The 25,224-nt window shown below is 37.7% G+C and overlaps 2 protein-coding genes across 8 annotated transcripts in view; one reads left to right on the top strand and one right to left on the bottom strand.

Moving 5' to 3' along the window:
* bcar3 (BCAR3 adaptor protein, NSP family member) overlaps positions 1-326 on the bottom strand; it is an 84,008-nt gene extending 83,682 nt beyond the window's left edge. The window contains exon 1 of the mRNA XM_028027005.1: positions 82-326. The gene's annotated coding sequence lies outside the window, so the exon portion shown is untranslated. The remainder of the gene's footprint in view (positions 1-81) is intronic.
* A 2,499-nt stretch (positions 327-2,825) lies between these two features.
* hps3 (HPS3 biogenesis of lysosomal organelles complex 2 subunit 1) lies at positions 2,826-25,076 on the top strand. 7 transcript variants are annotated; one of them, XM_028026999.1, is made up of 26 exons: positions 2,826-2,953; positions 3,063-3,186; positions 4,089-4,242; positions 4,324-4,395; positions 5,391-5,484; positions 6,144-6,217; positions 6,572-6,784; positions 7,803-7,863; positions 8,188-8,276; positions 9,063-9,180; positions 9,401-9,554; positions 9,632-9,714; positions 11,265-11,439; positions 11,525-11,606; positions 12,876-13,033; positions 13,209-13,310; positions 16,384-16,492; positions 17,876-18,096; positions 18,520-18,697; positions 20,060-20,293; positions 20,592-20,798; positions 21,275-21,451; positions 21,534-21,638; positions 22,333-22,539; positions 22,619-22,706; positions 23,770-25,076. In XM_028026999.1, exons 3-26 carry the CDS (start codon positions 4,192-4,194, stop codon positions 23,895-23,897), a joined length of 3,180 nt encoding a protein of 1,059 aa, XP_027882800.1. In that variant the 5' UTR covers positions 2,826-2,953; positions 3,063-3,186; positions 4,089-4,191; the 3' UTR covers positions 23,898-25,076. The 7 variants fall into 7 exon arrangements, with proteins under 7 accessions (XP_027882800.1, XP_027882799.1, XP_027882796.1 ...); XM_028026998.1 differs by having other exon boundaries at positions 7,800-7,863; positions 18,520-18,691; positions 20,054-20,293; XM_028026995.1 differs by having other exon boundaries at positions 7,800-7,863.
* Positions 25,077-25,224: the final 148 nt, after the last annotated feature.

The raw sequence follows: 25,224 nt of genomic DNA, 5'->3' as shown, positions 1-25,224 counted from the left end.
ATTTTTTAAATGTTGTGCAATTAAATGTTTTTTTTTTGTTGTTAAAATTACATGCATATGCAGAATGAAAGTGTGTCTTACCTGGAGAGCTTCGTCCAGCAGCTGATAGCGGTTTGCAGACCTGCAGGTTCGACTGCAGGAGCTAAAGAGCTGCTGGTTTGGATCCTCCGCTGCAACTGCAAAGTTCAGTCAGCGGACTACCAGGATGAGTTACTGTCGACACCCAGATGAAGCCTGCAGGGAGAATCAAAACCCGAACCGTCCTGTCACAATCAGGAGGGAGTTTCTGCCCTCATGCACGGAGGAAAATGTTTCCCCACATCAAACCTGCCTGCATGCCTGCGCAGACCAATAAAAGAAGCTGGCTTGCAGAGCGTTTGGCTGGGGTTACCTTATGATGCCGGAGGGGAGGGGCGAGTATGGAGGCTGTTTGTAAAGTCACACAGTCAAAAATTAACAACAATAATTTGGGTTATTTTTAGCCTTTCATAAGAGGAGAAAAACGCTTCCCTTTTCAAAGTTATGTATTTACTATGTGATTCAGTCACAGTTTCAAGCTAAATATCTAGTTATCAAGTTATTTAACTAAATAGCTCATTAGCTAACTAAATATTTAGTTAGCAATCTCTACATTAAATATTTAGCTATCAAACTACATATTTAGTTAGCAAGCTATTTAGTTAATTAACTAAAGCTAACTGTCTGAGCTAAGCTAAATATTTCACTGATCTGAATATTTACCTCAGTGAATTTGCACATTAGCCAAATATTTAGCTCAGAAATTTTAAACTAAAATTTGAAACTAAATTTTTTCACAGAAATTTGTACAAAATAAGATAGTTTTCCTTTGTATGCACACATAGCATGGTAAAAACTAGCCCCTCGTCCTAGCTATTTCCAATTGTACAGAGGGTCTGGGCTTGACTACTGAGAAATGATTATGTGGAGGCGTGGACTGTGTTGAAGTTTTAAATTTTACCCAAATAATGTTTGTCCGTGATGTATGTCGTACTTTGCCGGAAGTTGCTTGTGCTATAAACAGCCATCCTGCACTGTGAAGAGAGAAGATCCGATCCGAACGAGGCGGCTGTTAATGTTGATCCAGTATTTGGAAGCGTGACTGAACAGTTCACGTTCCCCCTACCCTTAGTAAAACTACAGGCAGACTGCGATTCTAAAACGGCGCAGAAAACTAACGTCATCGTTTACGAGTTCTCTTCCTGTTCGCTGATTGGCCCGGCAGAAAATCTACCGGAGAGAATCAAACTCTAGGGGAGAAAGCCCGAACTGTGCTGTAAACGAGGGCGCTTTTTTTCAGCGGAGATGCACAAGGAGGCGAAGGCCATGCTTGCAACAATTACTCTCTTCTTCTTCTTTAGATTTTAATGCCAGCTTGCATCCATTATTGTTGCACTACTGCCATCTGTTGGATCTTAATGGCTATACCTCAAATTCTCATAATGAGCACAGATTTTTTTAAAAAACGAAACAATTTCAACAATTACTCTCATGCAAATCTGCTTCATGTAAATCTAATCTATTGGTGGTTCAAGTCCAGCAGGGGGCGCTAAGGAGTCTCATAAATTCATACATAGCCAGTTTGGTATGGCATTTAAAGCAAATTATTCCAATCGTAAACTTTTGGTAATTGTGTTGTTTGCAACAGTAACAACAATTTGTAGTTTTCTGTGCTTTTAAATCTAAGAAAAGCAGAAAAACAAACTATATTGTTAAAGAAATGCAGAGTAAGATGCTCCATGCTGACAGTGAATCTTTTAACTCTAAAGGGATTTAATTAAATTATGGTTTACAACTGCATTGCTATTTTTCCTGCAGTTGAAGAGACAGACACAATCCAGTTCACAACAAATGAGAGTTTCTTGACTTTAAATCAAAATAAGTAACATTTTACACTCACCATACAGCCAAGGGTTGCTTTCACATGGATCTACATTGATCAAATTAACTTCCATCCCCAGAAAAGCTACAAAATAAAGCTCTTGCAGTCAAATTATTGAGCCATGCAAGTAATTTACACGCAAAGATAAAACATATTCATTTTCATTTGCACACAAGTCCACATCTGGCAGAATGCATGTCATTAAGGCTTTTTAAAATTTTTGCTCAACTGCTGCCCCCTTGTGGTATTTAAAGTTAGAACAGTGCCCCAAATTACTGGTTTCATTTCTCTTCTTAAGTCTTTGTCACCTGTTAGTTTTGTTAAAAAAAAAAAAATCAACAAGTCTGACAGAAGACTTGTCCTACTTCAACATGATTGTATAAAATAAAACAAACATAAAAAAATTTTAACATGCCTGTACTCAGGTAAAAGTTGGTGAGTATTAGGTAAAAATGGCGAAGTACAATGAATAACTGTTGAGTCACTATAATATCATTTTTAAATGACGTAATCAGACACAAAACTTTTAAAGACTAAACTAAAGATATTGCAGAGTGATAATTAGAAAATAACCAAATCAGGCAAAAACAAATCAAATGTTTTTCAACATCAACGTTTTGAAGTGAATTCTTACAGTAGGTTATGCAATTAATGTACATTAGAACAGGGGAAAGTTGGCTACTTCTAGTAACAATATACCGTTTACATCGGAACAATAACGCCAAATACGAAAAACAAAGCAAGCTGAAGATTGTTTAGAGAAAAACTGAAAGACGAAGACATTCTAAATATACAAATGACATATTTTAATAAACAACCAAATAACACAAAACTTACTTTGGTCGTTAAATAGTTAAAAAACTTTCCAAACTGATCACATGGTCGTTGTGTAACCAATCAAAGGAAGTTATCAGCCTGAAGAGCCAATCAGAATCAAGAAGGGGCGGGCTCTTCGTTGTTATGGACAACTCTCTTCCTGTTTCGCATGTAATCAATAAACTGCAGCAGTCGCTCAATGAGGAAGAGAGAAAATGCGGAGGTCGTAACAGTAATGTAAGTACTTTAGTTTGCTACTATGACTTTTATTGTACATAAAACATTATTTAAAACCGGAATGGGACGAAAGTGGTGATGTAACTAATTGTTTGGATTTATTTTAAAGAACCAGAGCTGCTGCTGCTGCTGCTCACAAGATCTCAGCATGTGATATCGATTAGTAAGGGAAGAGGACATCCTGCAGGACAACCGCTGCTTTGTTTCAACTGTCAGCATCTACAGCCAATCTGGTGAAGTAGATTTTAGTTTTAACGCCGAGAAACTCTTCAGGTTTCGTTTAGTTTCGATATTAGCAATAATAATAGTGATGAAAAGTTTGGACTAAATTCATTCTGTAATGATGTAAATGATATTGAGAATTTAATTTTTTATTAAAGTAATATAAGCTCAGATCACAGATTATGTTTTTATAACTTGGGAAATTGGAGTTTTCTTCCTATTTTTGCATTGCATTTTCCTCGTTCAAAATCGTAAATACAAACTGAAAACATAATTTCAGTTGTACAGTTTTGTTCCATTTGGAAAACTCTACAGGATTGTCATTTTAGTCCTTTATTGTTATTTTTACATCTAAATTAAGTCCAGTTCTAAAACCTTATACCAGGTGGAGGTGTACAATTATACATTGCAATGTATAATTGTACATTATAAAGATATTTCTTTATGTACAATTTCTGTTCAGTGAAACATTAATTCTGTTTGTTTTTTATTATTTTAGAAGCTTTGCCATATTATGTAAATTAATATTGATTTTTTTTCCTGACTTTAATATTTCTATGTAACTAAAAGAGAAATGAACTGTGCTGCAGGGTCTTCCATTGAGGTAGTAGTTTTACCTCCAACAGAAAATGATTTATGCAGCTAAACAACCTAACCTCCATCTGATTTTCTTTTTTTTTTAGCTCAAAACAATGCATCAGAGTGAATGCTGATGTGTTTAACGTCTGCAAATATTTCAGTTCTTAGTTTTGATACTTTTTATGTATTCAATATTTCAGAATTGCAACATTTAAAAGTGCATTTTTGCTGTTTAGTCTCTTCAATATGTCCATGCCAGTTCTGAATCTGATCAGCGACTATGACGAGATTTTCAATTCTGACTAAAAAAATCCTATTGATTGTTATTTTCCAGCAGTATTCCAATGGATGAAGTCTGCAGAAGAGTCATTTAACCAAATAGAGTGGAAAGAACAGCAGTTTGTATTTAAATTTACATCTTCAAACTAGGAGCAAACATGGTGCATGTCTACAACTGCCATCCTTTCACTTCACAGCAGATTGTACAGGTAAATGAACGGATGCTGAGCCAGATTAAATAACAAAAACAAACAAAAAAAAACAACAGTTCTTCAACATGTTTTTCTCAGGTGGAACAGGAACCTGGACTCGTGTGCTGTGGAGGCGGAGCGCTGTTTGTTGTGACAACAGGAGGATGCAAGGTGCGCTTAAAGTATTCCTCATTTTATCCTGTTTTATTTGTGACAATGTGTTGGGGGGGAAAAAGACAAAACATTCTGTTCATTGTAGATATATTCATTCAAGCATAGTTGAATAAATATATAAGTTATTCCTTAAACATTATTTTATTAGGTGCAATATCACAGGTTCTTTATTAAATTTTTTTTATATGTGGTGTATAGGTTTTAGTTATTTTACATTTTATGTTTTTTGAGTTGTTTATTGTAAATAGTGATTTGCTGTTGTGTATGATTGAGTATTTGGGCCATTATAGACAGGAAAAAATGGAAGAGTACATGTCCACCGAAAATGTTTTAGATTAATCTTAGAAATTTTAAAGTTTTTTTTCTAGAAAATTTTCTGAGTTTGAGAAGTCAAACTTTCTGAGTTCTTCCTGCAAATCTTGTATTAAGATAAGATAAGATAAATCTTTATTGTCATTGTCACAAGGACAACGAAATTTAAAAGCTGCCATCAGTCAGTGCACATGCTTAAAAACAAAAAATAACTGTCTCACAATTCACACACAACTGTAAGAATTAACAAATAACTGGTAAAAAAAAAACAACAACTAATAAATAAGAACAGCCACATTCTCACATACATCATTCATGATGATTAATGGTTGTTTTTGATTGCATTTAGTTTTGTTATTGCTAAAAACTACCTTTGGAGCTCAGAAATATTCCAGAGTTTTTTCTGGAATATTTCTGAGATTATTGTGAAAATGTTTTGCTTTTTGGTTGAACTTTACTCCAAACTAGATGTCGTAGTTCTGATACATAAATTTCCCCCATGGCGGGATTAATAAAGTTTACTTAGCTAGCTAGCTCGACGATGCTAGCTAAGTAGCTAGCTAACTAACTAGCTAGCGCGACATTGCTAGCTAGCTACTTACCTGCTCTTGAGAGTGATGCTTTATCTGACTGTAAGTATTTGTAAAAGATGTTAATATCTGTGTTTTAACTGGACCCAGGTGGAGGTGTACAATTTGGAAACGGAGGGCTGCCCTCTCATATGCCGCTTTGCTAGCATGGGCACAGTGAGGAGGATCCAGCACAGCTCCATCGGTATGGACACTTGCTCTTCTCCCCTATTGATCCCCAGAAAATTATGCACACCCTTTAGAGAACAGCAAAATTAGAGAACTTACTTTTTATTTTTGTTTTAATGTATTTAAGTTTGAGGGGTTAAAGTGAGAATACATGGAGATGATGAAGGTATATAAATACTGTAATGACGCCAACACCGCAGCTGTAGTCCCGCCAAACAGGGTTTATTAGAAATAGGTACAAGCTGCTATTCCCGAGGCTGCAGCTCACGCCTCCAACAAACGGGGACAATCAACCGTTAGCTTCGTTGCTAACTCCCCTCTGAACTCTCCCCCACTTCCGGTTCTGGTACTCCCGCTCCACCGATCCCCCGCCCACATGACAGGCCTATCGCATGAGAGTGGGAGCCAGCAGAGTCAGACAGGGAAAGCCCATAACACTCTAACAGAAAGGATCACAATGCAACTTATAACAAATACAAATAACCATATGGACCCCAGCAGAACTAAAACACAGAATCGTTACAATACTTTTTGAAGACATGGGTAGAACCTCTCCATTCCTTCTTTAGGCAACCATCTTTCTTTTTTCTCCCCCAGAGTTTTTGCAAAGCAGTTGGTAGAAAAATGTCAAATGACAGAGTTATTAATCATAATGCCTCTGATTGTCTCCTTCAGGAGACTACTTGGTAACCATAGAGGAAAAAAACAGCGCCACCTATCTGAGAGTTTACACAAACTGGCGGCATCAGGTACGCTGCTTATGTTTTCATTAAGTAGTTAATATTTGAACATAACTTTTACCTTTTTGGTGTAAACTGAACTGGGGAATCACCAGTTATTAAAAATACACCTTACTGTTTGCCATTTTAAAACTTTATTATAAATTCTGAACTTCTTTTTTTGAGTGGTAAATTAAATGTATTATATCATATTAAAACCTTATTTACTTCTACAAAAGCACATACATTGCACCTCTTTAAATAAGCAGATACATATGTTGTTTAATGCCATGTGGTGCATTCAGGTGCTGACAGTCATCTCTCTTTTGGCTTCTGTCAGATGCTCAGCCTGTTTTGGTGAGACGGTTCTTGCTTTCTGTTCAGGCGGAGGAGAAGTCCCGTGTTGGGGTGCGTTTATTGGGCCACCTGCTTCGCGGCGCGTCTGTCTGGGGCGGAGTGCAGATGGAGATCATTGAGATCCCGCTGTCGGAGCATCCCGTGTCCCTGGCATGCTGCGCCCTGACTGGAGACCTCCTGGTGGGCTGCGAGAACACGCTGGTTCTTTTCGCTTTGAGGAGACACACCCAGCAGAACCTGGTAACAATCCTGACCACAGTTGGATGGTGTGGTTAGGTCAGTGGTGACCAGATGTGTTGCAACATGGGCCAGAATCCCAAAGTGGAAAATACTTCTTACTGTTTTTACAACTTAAAATGCAAAATTATTTTATTTATTTTTCTTTCTTTTTGTTTAATTTGCTCAGTACAGAAAATGATTAGAGTCACTGAAAGAAACATTGAGAAAATCATGCTTTTTTTCAGAATGCTGAATTTAATCTCATAATTCTATTTTCTTCTCAGATTTGTGACTTTTTTTTCATGGAATTCCAACTGTTCTCTGAATTCTAACTTTAATCTCTGAATTTAAACTTTTCTCTAAATTTTGACTTTAAAATCAAAATTCTTTTTTTCCCAGTGAACCTAATCATTTTCCGCAGCTCAGCTATAAATTAAACATGCAATATTTTAATGAAACAAAGTGGCAATTCTTTCTCTTACTAAAAGGTGCCGGACAATTTTGGGTAATTTTTTTCAGTTAATTTGGTGCAGAAAATCTTTTAATCTATTCCCAGCAACAAAATAAGATTCTTCAAAAAACAGTTGTGCTATTAACCGAGTTTAATTGAAGAATTTATGTGCTCTAGTCTTGAGTGAAAATTCACTGAATGTTTTTAGGACGTCTTACCAAGAGCTTAAAATCCAAAGAAAATGTGGCTATTGAAATAAAATACTTTGTGCCTCACACTTTCCATTAAAAAAAAGCTAGAATTAAATTTGTAATTTAAATGCTCATGCTAAAAAATTACAAAGCGCTCACTAGAGGGTCAAATTTGTACCATAAAACAGTTCTAAGGGCCACAAATGGCCCCTGGCCCACAGTTTGGACACCTGTGTTTTATGTCTCCATACTTACATAAGTTCATTTGAGTCAAATGTTTGCCAGATGTTTTTTGTCTTTCAGGATTCCTGTTTAACTTGTTCCTTGGCTCAAACAGATTTATTGAATAACTTTATTTTGGAATAAATTTAAATATTCAGTCTGTTAATCCCAGCAGAACCAGCAGAACCTCCAGAACTCCTGGTCCAACTCAGAGCAGAGCTGCAGTCAGAGTCCAGGTAATTTAATATTTTGTTTTATACATTTTAAAACCTGAACACACTAAAGAGCACGTCTTACTTCACCAGAGTCGTTATAAATTCATATATGAATAAAGAAATTAAGCGATTGACAAACATGTTTTAAGCTTGAGCTCTTTAAGACATATATATATATATATATATATATATATATATATATATAAATGATTAAATAAGTAAATGAAATAAAATATGAATGATTTTAAACAAGTAAAACATCAGCTTTTCCATTTTGTTGCTGTGGCTCAGCTGATTTTTTTTATTTTATTTTTATTTATTATTTTTTATATGTTGTTCTTACAGGTCGAACTTCTAGTCAAAATCAGGAACTTTCTGTCTTGGACTTTGAACGTTCGGTCATCCTGCATCTCTCCAAAATTACTCCTAAGCAGGTACTTTAACTCTCTTTTTTATGATTTCTATTTTCTAATATAAATGTTATATTCCAGCTTTAATAGTTTTGAGTTGTTGCTCAGTTTTACTCAGTTTTTAATATGTATTTTAATATATATTACATATTTCAGTAAATAGATATTTATATATTTTTTGTGTTTGGGTACTACATAAAATGTTGTCATATATTATACATAAACAAAAGGAACCACATTTTAAAATCTGAGATTAAGAATAAAAATGCTTTTTGGGAAAATGGAGGATTTATTTTCTTTTTATTTATTTTGTCTAATAATGGGTTAGCATTTGGGAACTTTAAAATGTCTATTTAATTTTATTTGTCTGCATTATTTGAACCCAAAAAGCTTTAAAAATTCTAAATTATTATATGGGAATCATGCTTTAATAAACAGAAGAAATGTCTTATAGTAAAAATAAAATTAAGTGTGTTTTACCAATGTTTTAATTACAAGTTTTTTCAGAGACAAAATTATAAATGCTTTAATAGAGAACCATCACAGATTATTAAGCCTTTTTTAAATAAATCCTTTAATTTACAGTGAGTGACAGACATATTTATGGTGGATGTTACTTAATAAATTTTATGAGACTAAAACTCCTCAAGATTTTTACTATAATTAAATGCTCTGATTTATTTTAAACTATGAATTTAAGATGTACAAAATTAGCATCTAAATACTTACCTGCCTCCTTTGACTAAGTTTGTTTTGCTTTATTGTTGCAAACATTGAAAATATTAAAGCTTTGTTTGCTTTCCCCTTTAGGTGGCGCTGTGTGGAGGTTATGTGGCAGTCCAGGCCGAGCTTGAAGTTCTGGTTCTGAAACTGGAAGCAACGGCCGAGCCCACAGGCGTGGAAGAGCATTCAGATTCCTTTAAAAGTGGTAAAAACAAACCTCACATCAACAGCGTTTCATTTCTAGATGCTCTGCTGGAGTCTAAATGTAGAATAAGAAAACTGGATAAAAGAGGAATGGTCAGGTCGCCAGTTTGGCAGATATTTAAGACAACTAATCGATAACTATCGATATGAAATGCTTATTTGGTGGTATGTTTTCCAGCCGTTTCTTCCAGCCCTGATGGGTTCTGTGTTTGCGTGTTTAGAAGATTATCCAGAAGAGCAGAGCGACTTCCTGCTGGTTCCGAAGCACCAGGAGCTGCTGGGGGACCGAGCCAGAACCTGCGACGTCCCCGTCAGCGTGGAGCAGACCGGACTGGAGGACCGGAGGCGCTACACGCTCTCCTACCTTCTCTTCAGGTGCTTTTCTGTTGTTTGAACAACATAGCATTGTGATGATGTTTCAGGATAGTGACCTGGACTTTTTTCTTCTGCAGGCGTTTTACTCCAGAGTTCTTTCAAGGCTGCAGTGTGGAGGAGATTCAGCTCCACTCGCTGCAGCTCCACCCCATGTCCACCAGTAAGTACCAGCGCCATGACGGCCCCAAATCTTCCTGCTCAGCTTAATCAGGGATTTAATATAAGCATTCAAATTAGGGGTGTGCTGATTTCATTAATTTTGAGAGATCAGTGATCAGCTGATGCTTAGATGTGAAGCCGGTCTTATCTACCTCAGCTAAGGTCAAAAAAATCAACCGCTGTCCTCTTCTGCTCTCCTGTTGGAGAGGTTTGACTGATAGCCCCACCCACCAGGTCATTTCTATGTGTTTGCAGTTAATAGTCACCACTTTTCAAATTTTATTTGTGTGGCTGCACAGTGGCGCAGTTGGTAGCACTGTTGCCTTGCAGCAAGAAGGTCCTGGGTTCGATTCCCGGCCGGGGTCTTTCTGCATGGAGTTTGCATGTTCTCCCTGTGCATGCGTGGGTTCTCTCCGGGTACTCCGGCTTCCTCCCATAGTCCAAAAACGTGACTGTCAGGTCAATTGGTTTCTCTAAATTCTCCCTAGGTGTGAGTGTGTGTGTGAATGGTTGTTTGTCCTGTATGTCTCTGTGTTGCCCTGCGACAGACTGGCGACCTGTCCAGGGTGTACCCCGCCTCTCGCCCGGAACGTAGCTGGAGATGGGCACCAGCAACCCTCCCGACCCCATTAGGGACAAGGGTGCACAGAAAATGGATGGATGGATGGCACATTTCAGCATTTTTAGTTTTTAGTCTAGATTTAAAGGAACTCAGGGTTTCGGCTGTTTTACCATTTTTTCTGAAGGTTGTTCCAGATTTTCTTTCTTGCTATATTGGAGACATTTCAAACAAAAAGAATCGGAATCAGCAGGTCGGTAATCTGCGATCAGCCAGAAAACTTCAATCAGTGCACACCTAATTAATATTCAAGCATTAGTACCTTTAAATATTTTGAATTTGAGCCAGTTAATTCAAACTCACTCAAAGGTTAACCCTTTATTTAATCTGCAGCGGAACGCCCGCCTGCCGTTTTTTATTTTTGTATTTTCTGGGGGTGAAGGTTAACAGAGCTGGTCATTAATAAATATGATTATTAATTTAAACTCTCAGAGGATTCTCTGTTTCAGATTTTTGTTTTAATTTTTATTTCTTGTTTTTTTCTGCTGGTTGGAAATTTCCCAATACCCAAAGTCCATGAACCTGATCAGAACCGGTTAGCTTTTGCCCTTAGCGGCACCAGAACCTTCTGTGCAAACTCTGATATAAAATGTTTGCTTGTTTCTTATTATGTGCGCGGCAGCAACGGCACAAATTGCACTGATGTGAAAACCTGGAGCCGATAGAAATACAAAGACCTGATAAGGAAAGCTGTTGTCATGGAAACGGATTTAAATCCTAAATGATCACAACTACTGCAGACTTGTAGCGCTAGCTTAACAGAATTTCACCACCTTTGCGCTTCAAGGAATGTGGGAAATCTCAGTATTGTCACAGAATCAAAATTTCTAAACACCAATTTTAAAAATTAACTAAAAAAAAAGAACTGCACAGGATTTGTCACAGAGGCTTTTGAAAAATGATTAATTTAAAAATAATTTGTCTGTCTCCAGGTAAGCAGTCGGCGTCTGTGGACGAACCGGCCTGCATGTTCTGCTTCTTCTCTCTTCCCACGGCGGGATACCTCTACAGCCTGAGGGGCGGGGTTGAGCTCCTCTCCACCTATCAGTATCCAGAGAAGTCGCTGCAGGCGGTGCTCACTGATCACCTGTTGCACGTCATAACCAGGTGCTTTTCAAGCCCTGAATTTTCAACATGAAATATAAACATTTTACTTATTTCACCATTATTTTATGGTTGTTTTGATTTGCAGGAATGCGCTGCAGTCGTTTACGGTGCGTTGTGCCGCACTAGCAGCCAGGGTTGAAGACCCCTACATTGACACCACCATGAAGGTTTGACTCCATTTATTTACTTTATTTAGGACAATAAATGATGATTATACAATTTTGGTTGTTTTGGTCTCTTTGAAATTTTACACCAAATGTTTACATGCTTTGTAAAAACTTTCTGACATTAAATTGGACTAAAACTTTACTATTTACGTTCGTTCGGATAACTAAAATGTTTTTTTGTCTGCTAAACAAAATGTAAAAAAAATGTTTCTTTTTTCCCCTACATTTTGATAAACATTAGTGTGCTTATCCGTTTAAACAATTCATGAAAGCAAAGATTGTGATGTCACAGGTCTTCAGGCTTCTGATAGGCTAGTTTGCTGACTCATGTAGATGTATGTATAAATCTGGTTTCAAATCCAAGCATTTGTGAATTTGCATCAGTTTTTGTGACAGTACTAGTGCAGTCTTTAAATTTTTTCAGTATTTTACTTTATAGGCTTACTGCAGACATCTGCTAGTATTTCTGGTTTTGTGTTTGGCTCTTTTACTTGAAGGTTTTCTGTAAAATATTCACTCTTCTGTAAATGTTTTTTTTAACTTGTGGGATTCCTCATAGTTCAATCCTTATCCTTTAATTCATTGTAATTTTAAAGACTTCTTTTTGCAAGTTATCGGCATGTTGGTGACATTTTCTCATGATATTTATCCATTTGTATCTCATTTAACACCCTCTAGTTGTTCATGTTGTTCAACTCCCTTATGTAAATGCAATAGTAAGCACCGCTAACTAAGAACTTAGTTCTGCTAGCACTAAAGCAATTCACCAATACAGTATTTAGCAAAAGCTAATGCTAAAGTGCTAACTTCTATTCAAATTACATGATGTCATACACAGAAGTCAAACTTTATTTTAAACAATACCGGGTTGTTCTCCATGTGAATCCATTTTTTAACTTAAATTTACCGACGTGTTCCGCTAACTAAAAGGTTAGTTGTGCTAACTTTAAGCCACTAATCATAAACATTATGCTAATGCTAAAATGATACATGAACAAGGTATTTAGTGGAAGCTAATGCTAAATTGCTAACTTTAATTTGATTGTTGAACAAGAAAATTCATGCTTTAAAGTTTAAAAAGAAAAGGGTAAGCGAAGTGCGCAAAACCGTTTTTATGTTAGCAAAAGTGCTAAGTGGAAAATTAGCACAACTACCAGCAGATTAACAGATGTGTGCCCTCCCCTGCTTAAATGTCTGTTTTGTGATCTTAATATCTTCTGGAGCACATCGTGAGCATCTGTGAGAGGAACTCATGTTTGTGTTTTACAGGCTTGTCCACCATGCAGCCTGGAGGTGTGTGCGCTCAGAATGCAGTTATTTATTGGTCTGCGGTCGCTGTGTGTCTTCGGCCGCCATGTTGTCCTCCTCTCCACTGCTGACACAGAAGCACCAGAGGAAACGGAACGCCACACACAGCGCCGGGGCCTGTAGGTTTCACGCATGCTGCATCCAAACCGACACACATCTGTGTTTGCTATCATTTAGTATATTCAATTTTTTAAATCAAATATCTCATTAAATTGTTACACAAGGTTTTTAACAGTAGTAGTCCCCACAGGAATTTGTAAATCTTTTTATTGTACGTATGTGTTGTGATTTTAGCGATTTGAAAGAGCACAACATGCTGACTGGTATTTTCCTTGCTGTGGGAATCGATCCATCAACCACACCAGCTCTGGAGAACCTCCTGTCACGCCCCTTCCTGTAAGACAAACCCCAACCCAACCATCTAGTCCCCCAAACCCGACCCACCGGAGAGTTGGTTGTCATTTTCAGGTCAAGCTGCTTTGGAAAAACACGCAAAATCTCATCTTTACACCGGTTGTCATTTTTAAAGTAATCAGTTTGTTTTTAAGAGAAACTGGTGAACGGCCATTTCTGTTTTCTCTCGATTACAGGGTTTGTTTTCTGGTGATGTTGAGACAGTAGCTGCGTTTCCATGTGCACAAATCTTAGTTGATATTATGCTAATGTCAAAAAAACGCAATTTTGCGAATTCATAAGACATTTAATTAAAATCACTTGTGAATGAGTTTGTTCACAAGATAACTCATTTAATATCGATTCAACGCTTTCAAATGACAACTTTTTATGAACGATACGATGCTGTCTGAAAACTGTGTACATTGTCTACAAAAAAAAACAACCTCCTTCCTTCTACTTCCTGTCGTCTTTGTCGTTTCTTCCAGTAGTAACATCCGGTTGTTGATCATGTGATTCCTGTGATGCGGAAAAAACCTTTTCATTGCAGTTTTGTGAAATAAACTAAATTTGATACGGCCAATAAACCATGTCAAGCCGAGATGCAAAAACTTTATTAAAAAATGTGAGTTTTCTTCTAATGTCTTGTTTTCATTAAGCAAATTTATTTTTGTAATTTCAATTTGTGCAATTCTGTGATTAATGGAAAAGCAGCTACTTATCCTATTTTCTAAGTGACAACATTCATGTTCCGACGATCACAAGATTTACTTTGGAAAAATCGATTTTTTCCCTTTGAGATTTAATATACATATAAAAATCTTTGCTTCTGGTCTTTATTGGTCCAGTTTCCATGTGCATTAATTATTAAAGTTTAAATATACGTTTACATTTGTGTGCGATGCTGCAACTTGGCCTGAAAGAGACAACCAGACCCATTTAGAGATTAAACCTAGCTTAGCTGCTGTTAACTCGCCTAACCGCGCCCAGTGTGAGCAAACTAATAATGTCATAACGTCAAAGTGTGAAATAAAATAAGACTTCTGTTGTTTTTCTTTTTTTTACTAATTTAACCAGAGTTTTTATAGGTCCTTTAATTTCCCAATATTTTTTTTTAAAAAAGAGGTTCTTTTAATTTCCTAATGTTAATATATTTTATTTTAAAATATTAAAATATATCTAAATATATTTTAAAACATGTTTTAAAATATATATTTTTCAAAAATTACAAAAATAAACAATGTGAGGCATGGGGGCCGTTTGTGGCCTCTGGACAGAGTTTGTGGCCCATCCAGCGCAGCTTGTTGCAGATGGAGATTTTTTTATTTGTAATCAGGGTTACATTTATAATACCACCATTTTTCTTACAATGGAAAATGTTAAGAACAACAGAAAGTATTTGTCTTTTTACAACCAAGCTTTTATAATAACCAGAGCCCCGTTTATCCAGAGACTTTCCTGCATCAAGCTTTATTTAAGTTATTAAAGTCCTTTAAATATTATAAGTGTTTTGAAAGAAAGTGACCCAAATCCTGTTTATAACTGAGAATAAATTTGTTCAGTTGAGTTCAAAACAATTTGAAAACTAGATGCCTTTATTATGATACAAGAATCATGAAAAATCCTTTTTAAGTTTTGGATAAAAACAAATAAAACAAAAAAACTAAGATCAAAAGTATAAATTGCCAGTTTTTTTTTTTACTTTCCTGCACCATGAAAACGTTTGACTTGATTTTGACCCAGGTGATAAAAAGTTTGAACACCCCTGCTTCACATATCAGACCAAATGCAGTTTTTGGATCAATACACAGATCCTCTATAGAACAGATGCTCTGCTACGTCATTTTAACATGCTGACTAACTGTAGACTAACTGCTCTGTTGCTCTCCTGTTGATTTTAATTGCATGGATTCAGAGAGATTCTTGCTGAAAGTGTTGGTTGTGATTGCAGTAGTAGTGATCACAATAACAGTGAACACTTTCTTCTCGTTTTAGTTTTTCATGCATGTCTCATATAAAACGAGATGTTTATTGAAAACTTTCATTTTCACAATGGGATTTGTACTCTTAAAACAATATATACATTTGTTGTTTTTTTTAAAAAAAGCTGAAATTGCCCAAGTTTTGGCAAGTTTGCACAAAGGTTTTATGGAAATGGAAAATTTATTTTGAGAAGTAGTTTTTTCCTTTATTTTTTTAAGAGGTTGTGAAACACTGGAAATGTTTCTCTTCAGCTTAATTTATTAATCATTTACTTTTATCATTTTAGTATAAATTATAACCAGTTAATGCATCAAACCAGTCGGAGAAGGGATTAATAGTAAAACAATAAATCCATTTTAGACTGCTAAAAATTTAATTCCATTTTTACCATATGTAGCAACAGCATAGCTAAAAGGAAAAACTGCCTGCCTGCTTACATCTGGCAAACTCAAATTATTATTATTTTGTTTGATACAACAGAATTATCACTTTACATAACCTGAAGATGAAATTTGCCATGTTATTTCTACATTAATTATGTCTGTGGTGTGTATTTCTTCTGCAAGCACAGATAATTTTAGTTTGTTTTACTGCTAGGTGTACAGGAAAGTGAAAGCCATTTATTTTTATTCATTTTTGGATAATACAGTGGTGTGTGTTGTGATGTTTTTGGGAAATTTTAACGGAGTTTTTTCCAAACTTATTTGGACATTTTTCTCCCTCTGTTTCCAAAGTGGAAACGATTCAAATTGTTCAATTGCAACGCAGATTATTTCTTTTTTTCTGATGTTTTGTTTAATTAAAAAAAGGGTCAGTTTCAGAGTTTGCATGGCCCAGATCCATAAGACTTTATCTAATATGCATCGTTTTACGAACTAAAGAAATGATTCTGCTTTTCCCATCAGTTGTAATACTTTGTTTTTATTTAAATCAACACTAAACAGCTTGCAGACAGTTTCCAAGTGGATATATTCGGAGATGAAACACTTCTTTGGAAATGTTTGGGATTAGATGGAAGGACACCAGCGGAGGATTTCCCAGATTTTCATGGTGTTCTGTATTTCTGACCTTTGTTTCCTGTTTTTGACCTCAGGAGCAGGAGGTGGGCCATCTCATCCCCCAAAGAAACCAGTCCTGTTGGACACGGGTGGAATCTGTATGTTGTCGACACCGTACCTCCCATCACTCTCCATCAGGAGATGGTAACAACAAAACTCTCTAAAATAACCATCATGAATATCGAACCCGCGACAGCCGCGTCGAGGCCACGTTGCCTCTGAATATGGGTCGCACTAACCCCTCCGCCACCACGGCACGGAGTAACCCATTGTTTTTATTTTTAAAGTCTTATGAGGCACAGTGGAGAAACTTTAAACTGCTCCTGCGCAAGTACTCGCCAAGTTGTTGCTAGGTAACCAAAACTTACTCGCCAAGTTGTTGCTAGGTAACCAAAACTTACTCACCAAGTTGTTGCTAGGTAACCAAAACTTACTCACCAAGTTATTGCTAGGTAACCAAAACGTACTCACCAAGTTGTTGCTAGGTAACCAAAACTTACTCACCAAGGTTTTGCTAGGTAACCAAAACTTACTCACCAAGTTATTGCTAGGTAACCAAAACTTACCCACCAAGTTGTTGCTAGGTAACCAAAACTTACTCACCAAGTTATTGCTAGGTAACCAAAACGTACTCACCAAGTTGTTGCTAGGTAACCAAAACGTACTCACCAAGGTTTTGCTAGGTAACCAAAACTTACTCACCAAGTTATTGCTAGGTAACCAAAACTTACTCACCAAGTTATTGCTAGGTAACCAAAACGTACTCACCAAGTTGTTGCTAGGTAACCAAAACTTACTCACCAAGGTTTTGCTAGGTAACCAAAACTTACTCACCAAGTTATTGCTAGGTAACCAAAACTTACCCACCAAGTTGTTGCTAGGTAACCAAAACTTACTCACCAAGTTATTGCTAGGTAACCAAAACGTACTCACCAAGTTGTTGCTAGGTAACCAAAACGTACTCACCAAGGTTTTGCTAGGTAACCAAAACTTACTCACCAAGTTGTTGCTAGGTAACCAAAACTTACTCACCAAGTTATTGCTAGGTAACCAAAACTTACTCACCAAGTTGTTGCTAGGTAACCAAAACTTACTCACCAAGTTATTGCTAGGTAACCAAAACGTACTCACCAAGTTGTTGCTAGGTAACCAAAACGTACTCACCAAGTTGTTGCTAGGTAACCAAAACTTACTCACCAAGTTGTTGCTAGGTAACCAAAACTTACTCACCAAGTTGTTGCTAGGTAACCAAAGTGGGAGTGATTCCACCAACCTAGCTTTGCTAGCCATGAGAGATTGAGCAGTTAAAGCCTTTCCTCTGCCTACATCCCGCAGAATGCAGTGGGTATCTATCACAATATATATTATTGATTTACTGCGCAGCCCTAGAATGAATAAATATTTACACATATAATAGCATGTCCTGAGAATCAGCTGTTCTCTCAGAAGAAACTTTAATAACTGCACAGGTATTTATTTGTTGGGGTCATTTTGAGTTTTTAGGATTGTCTTGTTTATGTGTGCCAGGTTGAGTACAGCCAGCGCTACGCAGAGACTAACCCACAGGGCCTGAGTCTTCGTCACCTCCTCAGTGAAGCCCACCTCCTCCTCCGCTCCTCCCTGCTGGAGTCGTCAGAGCAGCGGCAGGCCAGCGAAGGCGTCAGAAAGATGGCCGCCCAGACATACGGGGTGGAGCTGGAGGAATCGTTCAGACAGAACTCCGCCCAGCTTGGAGACAGTTTCAGCAGGTACCAGCGCTCTAAACTCTGCTCAGGCTGATTAAAAATGAATCGTTCATGTTCCACTCTTATCACATGTCTTTTAAAATAACTTGTCATTCTATATTTTGATGGATTACATCAGTTGTCAATCAGCACATCAATTAAATTGCACATTATTTGCAACCTGGGTTACATGTTAATCAGTGGTGGGCACCACTAGCTACAAGTTTTGCTGAGCTATTCCTAAAGCGCTATGGCATTAGTTTAGCTAACACTAAGGTGCTACACCAACATAGTATTTAGTGGAAGCTAATGCTAAAGTGCTATACCAAGATAGTCACAGCTACAGTTGCAAATTCTTCCTGAAATTTGTTTTTGTGACGACGCTCCATCTTGTCAGTTTATTTTAAAATGTTAATAAAGCCCAGCTCTTGTTTTGTGTCCTGTTAGGGGCAGTCAGAAGGATTGTCACCTGGCTTTGCCGTACTACAGGATGTCTGGTCTGTCGGTCACTGAGGTCATGTCCAGAAACCGTCCACTCCCAGGCAGTCCTCACTCCTACGGACCTGGTTTCCTATTTTATCTCAAGAATTACCTGTTAGAGGAAACCGACCAGATCCTCGGTCAGGTATGAAAACCTTAAATTCTCTCTGAATTTTAATGATAAACATTACATCTACTAATGTGTCTGTCATGTCTCGCTTTGAATTTGCTGAATTATTTTACTTTTAAAGGGGATCTATTATGCAAAATTCACATTTTGAACTTCCATTTGGGTCTCAACCTGGGGTGGAAATTAGCACCCGCCTCTGGCCAAATGTGGGTAAAAGTATGAAGTGGTGTGTAAATTGGAGCAACGCACCAGCCGCTGTGGCGGGTTGACAATTTGAACAGAAAGTAAAAAAAAAAAAGCTGCCTTCAGTTTTAACTTCTGTCCAGGGGAGGACTGACCGTCTGGAGTCCAGACTGATGGATTTACTACCCATATCTGGCGGCCCTACGCTGTCATCATTTAACAAAAAATTATATTAAATCTCATTTTTATCGACCGCGACAGCCCATTGGTTGATTTTAGTGACAAACATTGGGCAGATCCAATGAAATCATTCAGTCCTCCTTGGCCTGCCCCTCCCCTCTAGGTTTATAAATGGCGCCATTTCAGCTAATGGTTAGCTGCTAACCGGAGTCCGAGAAAAATGATCGGATACGAGACGAAGCGGGTCGGAAAAACTATGACAAAAGCTAAAAAGCTCATTAGCCCATTCAGAAAAATGTGTCAAACTAACCAATATGTTAATTACCACACTAACTTTGACCGTTGGAAGGGATTCAGTAACGGACAAGGAGAGGAAATTAGAGATTCAGGGGCTTTATTGTCGTCGTCGGAGGATGATGATGAGAAAGACGTGACCAGGGACAGATTGAGGAAGAGTTCAGATTAGCTGCTGCTGCCCGGTAAGAAGGCGTAAAAATGTTCATAAAGAAAAAGTTTCATGCAGGCAGGAAGGCAGGTGTGTGTGAGGGGGAAGCTAGCACTAAGCTAACAGGAAGTCAGAAAAACTCTACAGTAACACAAGAATGATGATGATGGCCCGTGGAATTAATAATGAACACGTTCTGAGATAGTTTAGTAATAATTGTAATAAGTAAGGGAAACATTTTTAGCCCGTTTGGTCAGCTGGTTTTACCACTATATGCTCTGTATAATGGCTGCTGGATAATACAAGAATTTTGCTGTTGACTTACCATCCAGAAATCACTTACTGCATTCTTGTTGGTTTTGCAGGAGGCTCCACTTCTGCTTTTCAAAGATATAACTGACTAAAATGTCATTATCTAAGAATGATTTTGTGCCACATGTTTTGTTTAGCCCATAGACCGATCCTAACCAGTTCAAGAAGCATAATTGGTCACATTTAAGCTCATAAAAGGATGAAGTTAAACAAAAAAAAATCTAAAACTGAGTTTTTCTGTCTTTGTGTCAAATCAGGAAGATGCAGATGAGGTCACTAGAATTTTCAGCCAATCAGAGCCCTCGATGCTGGTCGGCGCGTGCGCCAGCCCGTGCATGATGAACGTCGACCCGGCTGCAACGCTGCAGATTTTACAACGTCTGGAGGAAACGGCTGGCGTGTCGGTGCCTCTGACAATCACCATGGCGACCATGATGCTGCGCCTGGGCAACATGGCGCAGTACACGGAGCTGATGGAGCGACACACTGAGGTGTTCATACTTCATACACATGTTGTTTCTCACTGTCTGGATCAGACCAAACGTTTCTTTTTTTAAGTTGTTTTGAATTACCAAAATTATTTATTTATTTTTTTATGTCAGAAAACATAGGAAGAACCTTTAGTTGTTTTAGACTTTTGATCTGATGTAACTTCAGACATGAGAGGAAAAGTTTGTAGATCTCAGGTTTCAACCGGATATAGAAAATAATAATTACACATTTTCAAATAGGTGTGTTGCATGTTTTCTTGCATCAATATGTGGGTTGAACTCTGTGTTGTGCATTCAGATGCTGCTGGTGTACGGGTTCATCGAGGAGCCGAGGTTGCTGCTACACTCAGCAGCAGGAGGAGGAGGAGGGAAACACCCTCAGGTGCGTCCGACGGCGTTGGCTGGCCAGCTGGCTGATTCCAAGCCTGGACTCCTGGTGGCGGCCATGGTGGCTTTACACGAGAACAACAAGGTGCAGCTGGAGCCGGCCGATCACGTCTTTAAGGTCCGTCGCTGCTGCAGAGCCCCCTGGTGGACACGGAGGGGATTTGTTTTTCTTTTCTGTTCCCCAGCTAATACAATTTTTAAATACATCCTCATCTATTTTCCATACAGTCAGAGTGATAAAAAAAACAAACAATTTAAAGTAAATAGTGTTTTTACATTCTTTTCTCTTTGGTGCAGAAAACTGGTTAAAATTTGATCTATTTGTTTTTGTTCAGTGGAGATGAGACTTCACATGAAAACAGCCGTTTGTTAACCGTTCAGACTGAATGGAAAAACCTTATATTGTTGCCAAAAAACTTTCGATATTCAACATGTCGCACTAGTAAATACATTATTGTGAAGGAATTAATTTCTTTTTGTGAGGTAACCTATCAGAACAATACCCCCCATGTCCTCTAGGGGAGCCGTACACTGATTTGTCTGAACGCTGCGGAGCCAGATGTTCTGTAGGTCCTGATGTTGTTGTGTTTGCAGGAGCTGGGATGTGAGAGCAGTCTGCAGGTGGACTTTTGGGAGGCGATGCTCATGGCGTCCTCCCAGGATGCCGTCATTCAGGAGCTTGTGTTCCGACTCGCTTCGGTTTACATCGACCGACTGACGGCCGGCGAATCCCCAACAAAACACAAGTCGCTGAAAAGTGCGGATGACCTGGTAACGGTTACACCGCCGTCTGTATCTGAGAGCTTTTCCTCTGGCGGTTTGACTTCAGTCCTGCTCTGTGTTTTGCTTTCAGATCAGCTGCTGCTCTCATTATGGCGCCCTCTACCCCTGGCTCACTGTCCTGAACCCAGCTCAGACTTCCAGCTACCAACACCAGGAGGCGCTGCACAAACTGCAGGTGTGGAGATAGAAGGATGGATAAAAAAGAGTGGAGTTTCTCAGAAATCCGATTTTAAACTCAGAATTTTGATGTTGAACTCAAAATTCAGCTTTTTTTCTCAGAATCTTGAGTTTTTTCAGATTTCAGAATTTTTTTATCAGGAAAAAAAACACTTTATTTTAATCCAGCGTTTCCCAATTCCGGTCCTCAGGCCCCCTGCCCTGCATGTTTTAGGTGTTTCCCTTCTGCTACACACCTGGATTGAATATATGGGTGATCAACAGGTTTCTGCAGCACTTGATGGTCATGCAATCATTTGAATCAGCTGTTCTGGAATAGAGGCTCATCTAAAACATGCAGAGCAGGGGGGCCTGAGGACTGGAATTGAGAAGCACTGGTTTAATCATACTTTAATGTATGAATTTTGACTTTTATTGACAAATTCTGACTTTAGTGTATGAATTTTGACATTTTTCCCACTTGTTTCCTCAGAATACCTTGTCTTTCTACAAATTCTGACTTTCTTTCCATCCATATTTTGCAATTTGTTTCCCCAGACTTTTACATTTGTTTCCTCAGAAGTCTAGCTTTAAAATCAGAAGTCAGAGTACATTTTTTATTTTGTTTTGTGGCCCTTCTCCCCTCCCGTAACTGTCTGGATGTGGTCATGAGGTCAGACTGATGTAACTGTCCCTGCTGCTCTGTCCTGCAGTCGTTGCTCTGCGGTCCGTCCCTCTCCATCGGCAACGTTGCTCCTCTGTTGGAGAGTCTGTCGGAGGAAACGCTGTGGGGCTTCAGCCTGCACCTCCTCTGTGCCACCAGAAGGGGGCACTATGGCAGCAGCATTGAGCGGTTATTGGACCGCTGTCCTCAGGCCATCATAGCCTACGCCAACCACCAGCTGCAGGACAAACACATGGCATGTCCCTCATTTACTTTATTTTATTTGTTGTTGTTTTGTTTATCGTTTTATTGACTTTTCTCATGTTTTCTTCCAGGCTCTCTGGTGGCAGAAACTACTTCCTGAGTTGTGCAACCGGACGAGAGCGGCCGCTGACAACGGCGTCCTGCTCGGAGCTCTGACAGGTGGAGAAAATGTCCCAACTGTAGCAGAAAAACGCAAATCTATCAGCTGATTATCAAAACAGTTTAACATGAGCTGCAGCTAATTTTATTATTTTGAGTCTTAAAACAAAGTTCAACTTCATTTTATTAGCTCAATTTGTAATATTCAGTTGGGTAGTAACTGGTTACATTTACTCAAGCACATTTACTTCAGTAACGTTTTGAGAAGTGTACTCTTAGTAGTATTTTTTACTACAGGGCACTTTTTACTTGAGTAGTTTTATTATGAAGTATGTCTACTCTTATTTGAATAAATTTATGGATTCTCAACACACTGAGTGGAAAAACAAACATGTCTAACATTTTAAAAATACTCGACAAATCTTTGTAAACTTTTGAATTTGAGGAAAGTCTCTAAAAAACGTCCATGCCACATTTTCTGGCATTTAGCAAACAGAAATAATTTTGTTAATTTTAACCAAGCTAAACAAGAAAAGTTTGGTCTGACTTTACGAACAAAAAAATGCTTTTGTGTTTTTATTCAGTGTATGTAAATATCTGGTTTCATCTGCACTTCCCACCTACAGTCATTTGCTTACATCAAAGTATTAGGAACATAATAACTTTTTTACACAAATGTAGCTATAAGGATAAAGTCAGAATTATACAAGAAGTGATAATATACCAATTAAGTTGTAATTTTATGAGAATTTGTACTCAAAGTTGCGTCAAAACGAAGGAAACTGAACATGTTGTGAAGTTTTACTTGGTATCTGCTTTACAAATAAAGAAATTCTTAATGTTTTCACACATCAGCATTAAATTATTATCGATTAGCAGGACTTTGTGCAAACAGCTGTGGGACTTGCTGAGTTTCACGTCAGATCTCGGAAAATCTTTGCTTCTTTTCTCGTTCGCTTCTCGTAATTTTACGATTTTCGTCTGGTAAATATTCTTCATCCTGTTCATATTAGACTCTGTTCTCATAATATTACGACTTTGAAGAATTAGAGCCTAATAGAGCCTGTTATATTCTACTTTATTGACACAAAATGCTTATCGACTCTGGTCTCCATGCCGACAGAGACGCTGGTGGTGGTTGCCATGGAGACGAGCCCCGCAGAGTTTCTGGAGCTCCTGCCAGACGACGGCTCGGCGTCGTTCTTCCTGCCTCACCTGTTGACCTGCGGCCAGAAACACCTGCCGGCCTGAGAGACGCCGACTCAGCAAGAACAGAAACGCAAAGCAAAACATTTGATGGAGCTGAAAATGAATCTGAAAATGATGTCGTGTTCCTGCTGCTGTGGAGACAGAACAACATTTTTAGTTTTTTTCCTAAGAGTTTCAGTATGTGAATTTTTAAAGTACTTGATGTAAATCTGAATCTTTTAAACAGTTTTATGGCTGTAAAATCAGACTGGTGATCATTTATCGTGGATTCCAGTCAAACTTTACTTCCTGCTTCATTTCGTTCATGTCTGAGTAAAATATCTGTAATATGAAATGTCTTGTTGAAATGGTGAGAACAAAGTCTCTTTTCTTAGCTTTTTTTTCTTTGGTGTTTATTGAAAATAAATATTTTTTTCAAACTACATTATGAAAAAACAGTTTGCTTTGATTTCCTGGAATATTTTTGTTAAAACTGAATTATTTTGGCTTCTTTACTGTAAAACAATCCCAATAATAATGTTTTGTGATTTTGTCTCCAGACTGTTTCTACATGTATGTCCAGGTTGGAGGCACTGGGTTTGCAAATTAAGCCGAAATTTGGATTTAAAAAGTTTTTATTTTGTTTTTTTTTTGTACATTTAGCTACTGGGAACATCCTGAGACCTGGTAAACGGGGAATGACCTTCTGATGGTTGCAGTTGGATGATAAGCATTAATCAGGCTAACAATGTAAACGCTATGTAATTACATCTGTACGGAACCATATTAATGCCAATGCTTTGTCGTTATAACGAGATTTTTAAAACTTGTAATGATATTTCTGTCTCATTAAAACCAAAATATCTTTTCTGTTAAAAAAGAAAAGTTGCAGCGGTAAAACAGCAACACTTTCTGGTATTTTTAGACGTCGACATAGAAAGCCCCTTCACGCCTTTCTGACAGGTTATAATCTGCCTGGATTATAGACTGATTCATTTTTGGTCAACTTATTTCCCGTTTTAACAAACGTTTGTGTTTTAGCAAGGTTTGTTATGAAACTTTTCCAAACTCTTAATGTTTTCCTTCCACTCAACTTTCCAGTAAAATGTTTCTATACTGCTCTGTGTGTGCAAACATTTTTTGGGGATTATTCTCCTTTAGGAGGGTTTCTATAGCTGTATTTCCATTAATAAAAAAAATTATGCAAATTGAAAGTACATAAATAAATTTGCTTAGTAGAAACTTGTTTTTCAATTTCAAGCTTTTTGGTAATGTTTTTTTTTTCTTTATCATGTCAAACTTAATGTGTTTTACAAAATTGCTGTGGAAACACTTCTTTCACATCAACAACTGGATCTTACTACTGGCAGAAAACACGAAGAAGATGACA

The sequence above is a fragment of the Xiphophorus couchianus genome, chromosome 9 (genome assembly GCF_001444195.1).
Source record: "Xiphophorus couchianus chromosome 9, X_couchianus-1.0, whole genome shotgun sequence".
Classification (NCBI taxonomy): Eukaryota; Metazoa; Chordata; class Actinopteri; order Cyprinodontiformes; family Poeciliidae; genus Xiphophorus; species Xiphophorus couchianus.
The sequence above is the reverse complement of the archived record's forward strand: the minus strand, read 5'-3'. Positions and strand labels throughout refer to the sequence as shown.

Bases quoted from the DNA above. Each gene is read 5' to 3' on its own strand.
- hps3 (XM_028026998.1), top strand. From the start codon at position 4,192: ATGGTGCATGTCTACAACTGCCATCCTTTCACTTCACAGCAGATTGTA. The intron at 4,396-5,390 runs GTGCGCTTAAAG...AACTGGACCCAG, and splicing joins TGACAACAGGAGGATGCAAG to GTGGAGGTGTACAATTTGGA. The intron at 7,864-8,187 runs GTAATTTAATAT...TTGTTCTTACAG, and splicing joins GAGCTGCAGTCAGAGTCCAG to GTCGAACTTCTAGTCAAAAT.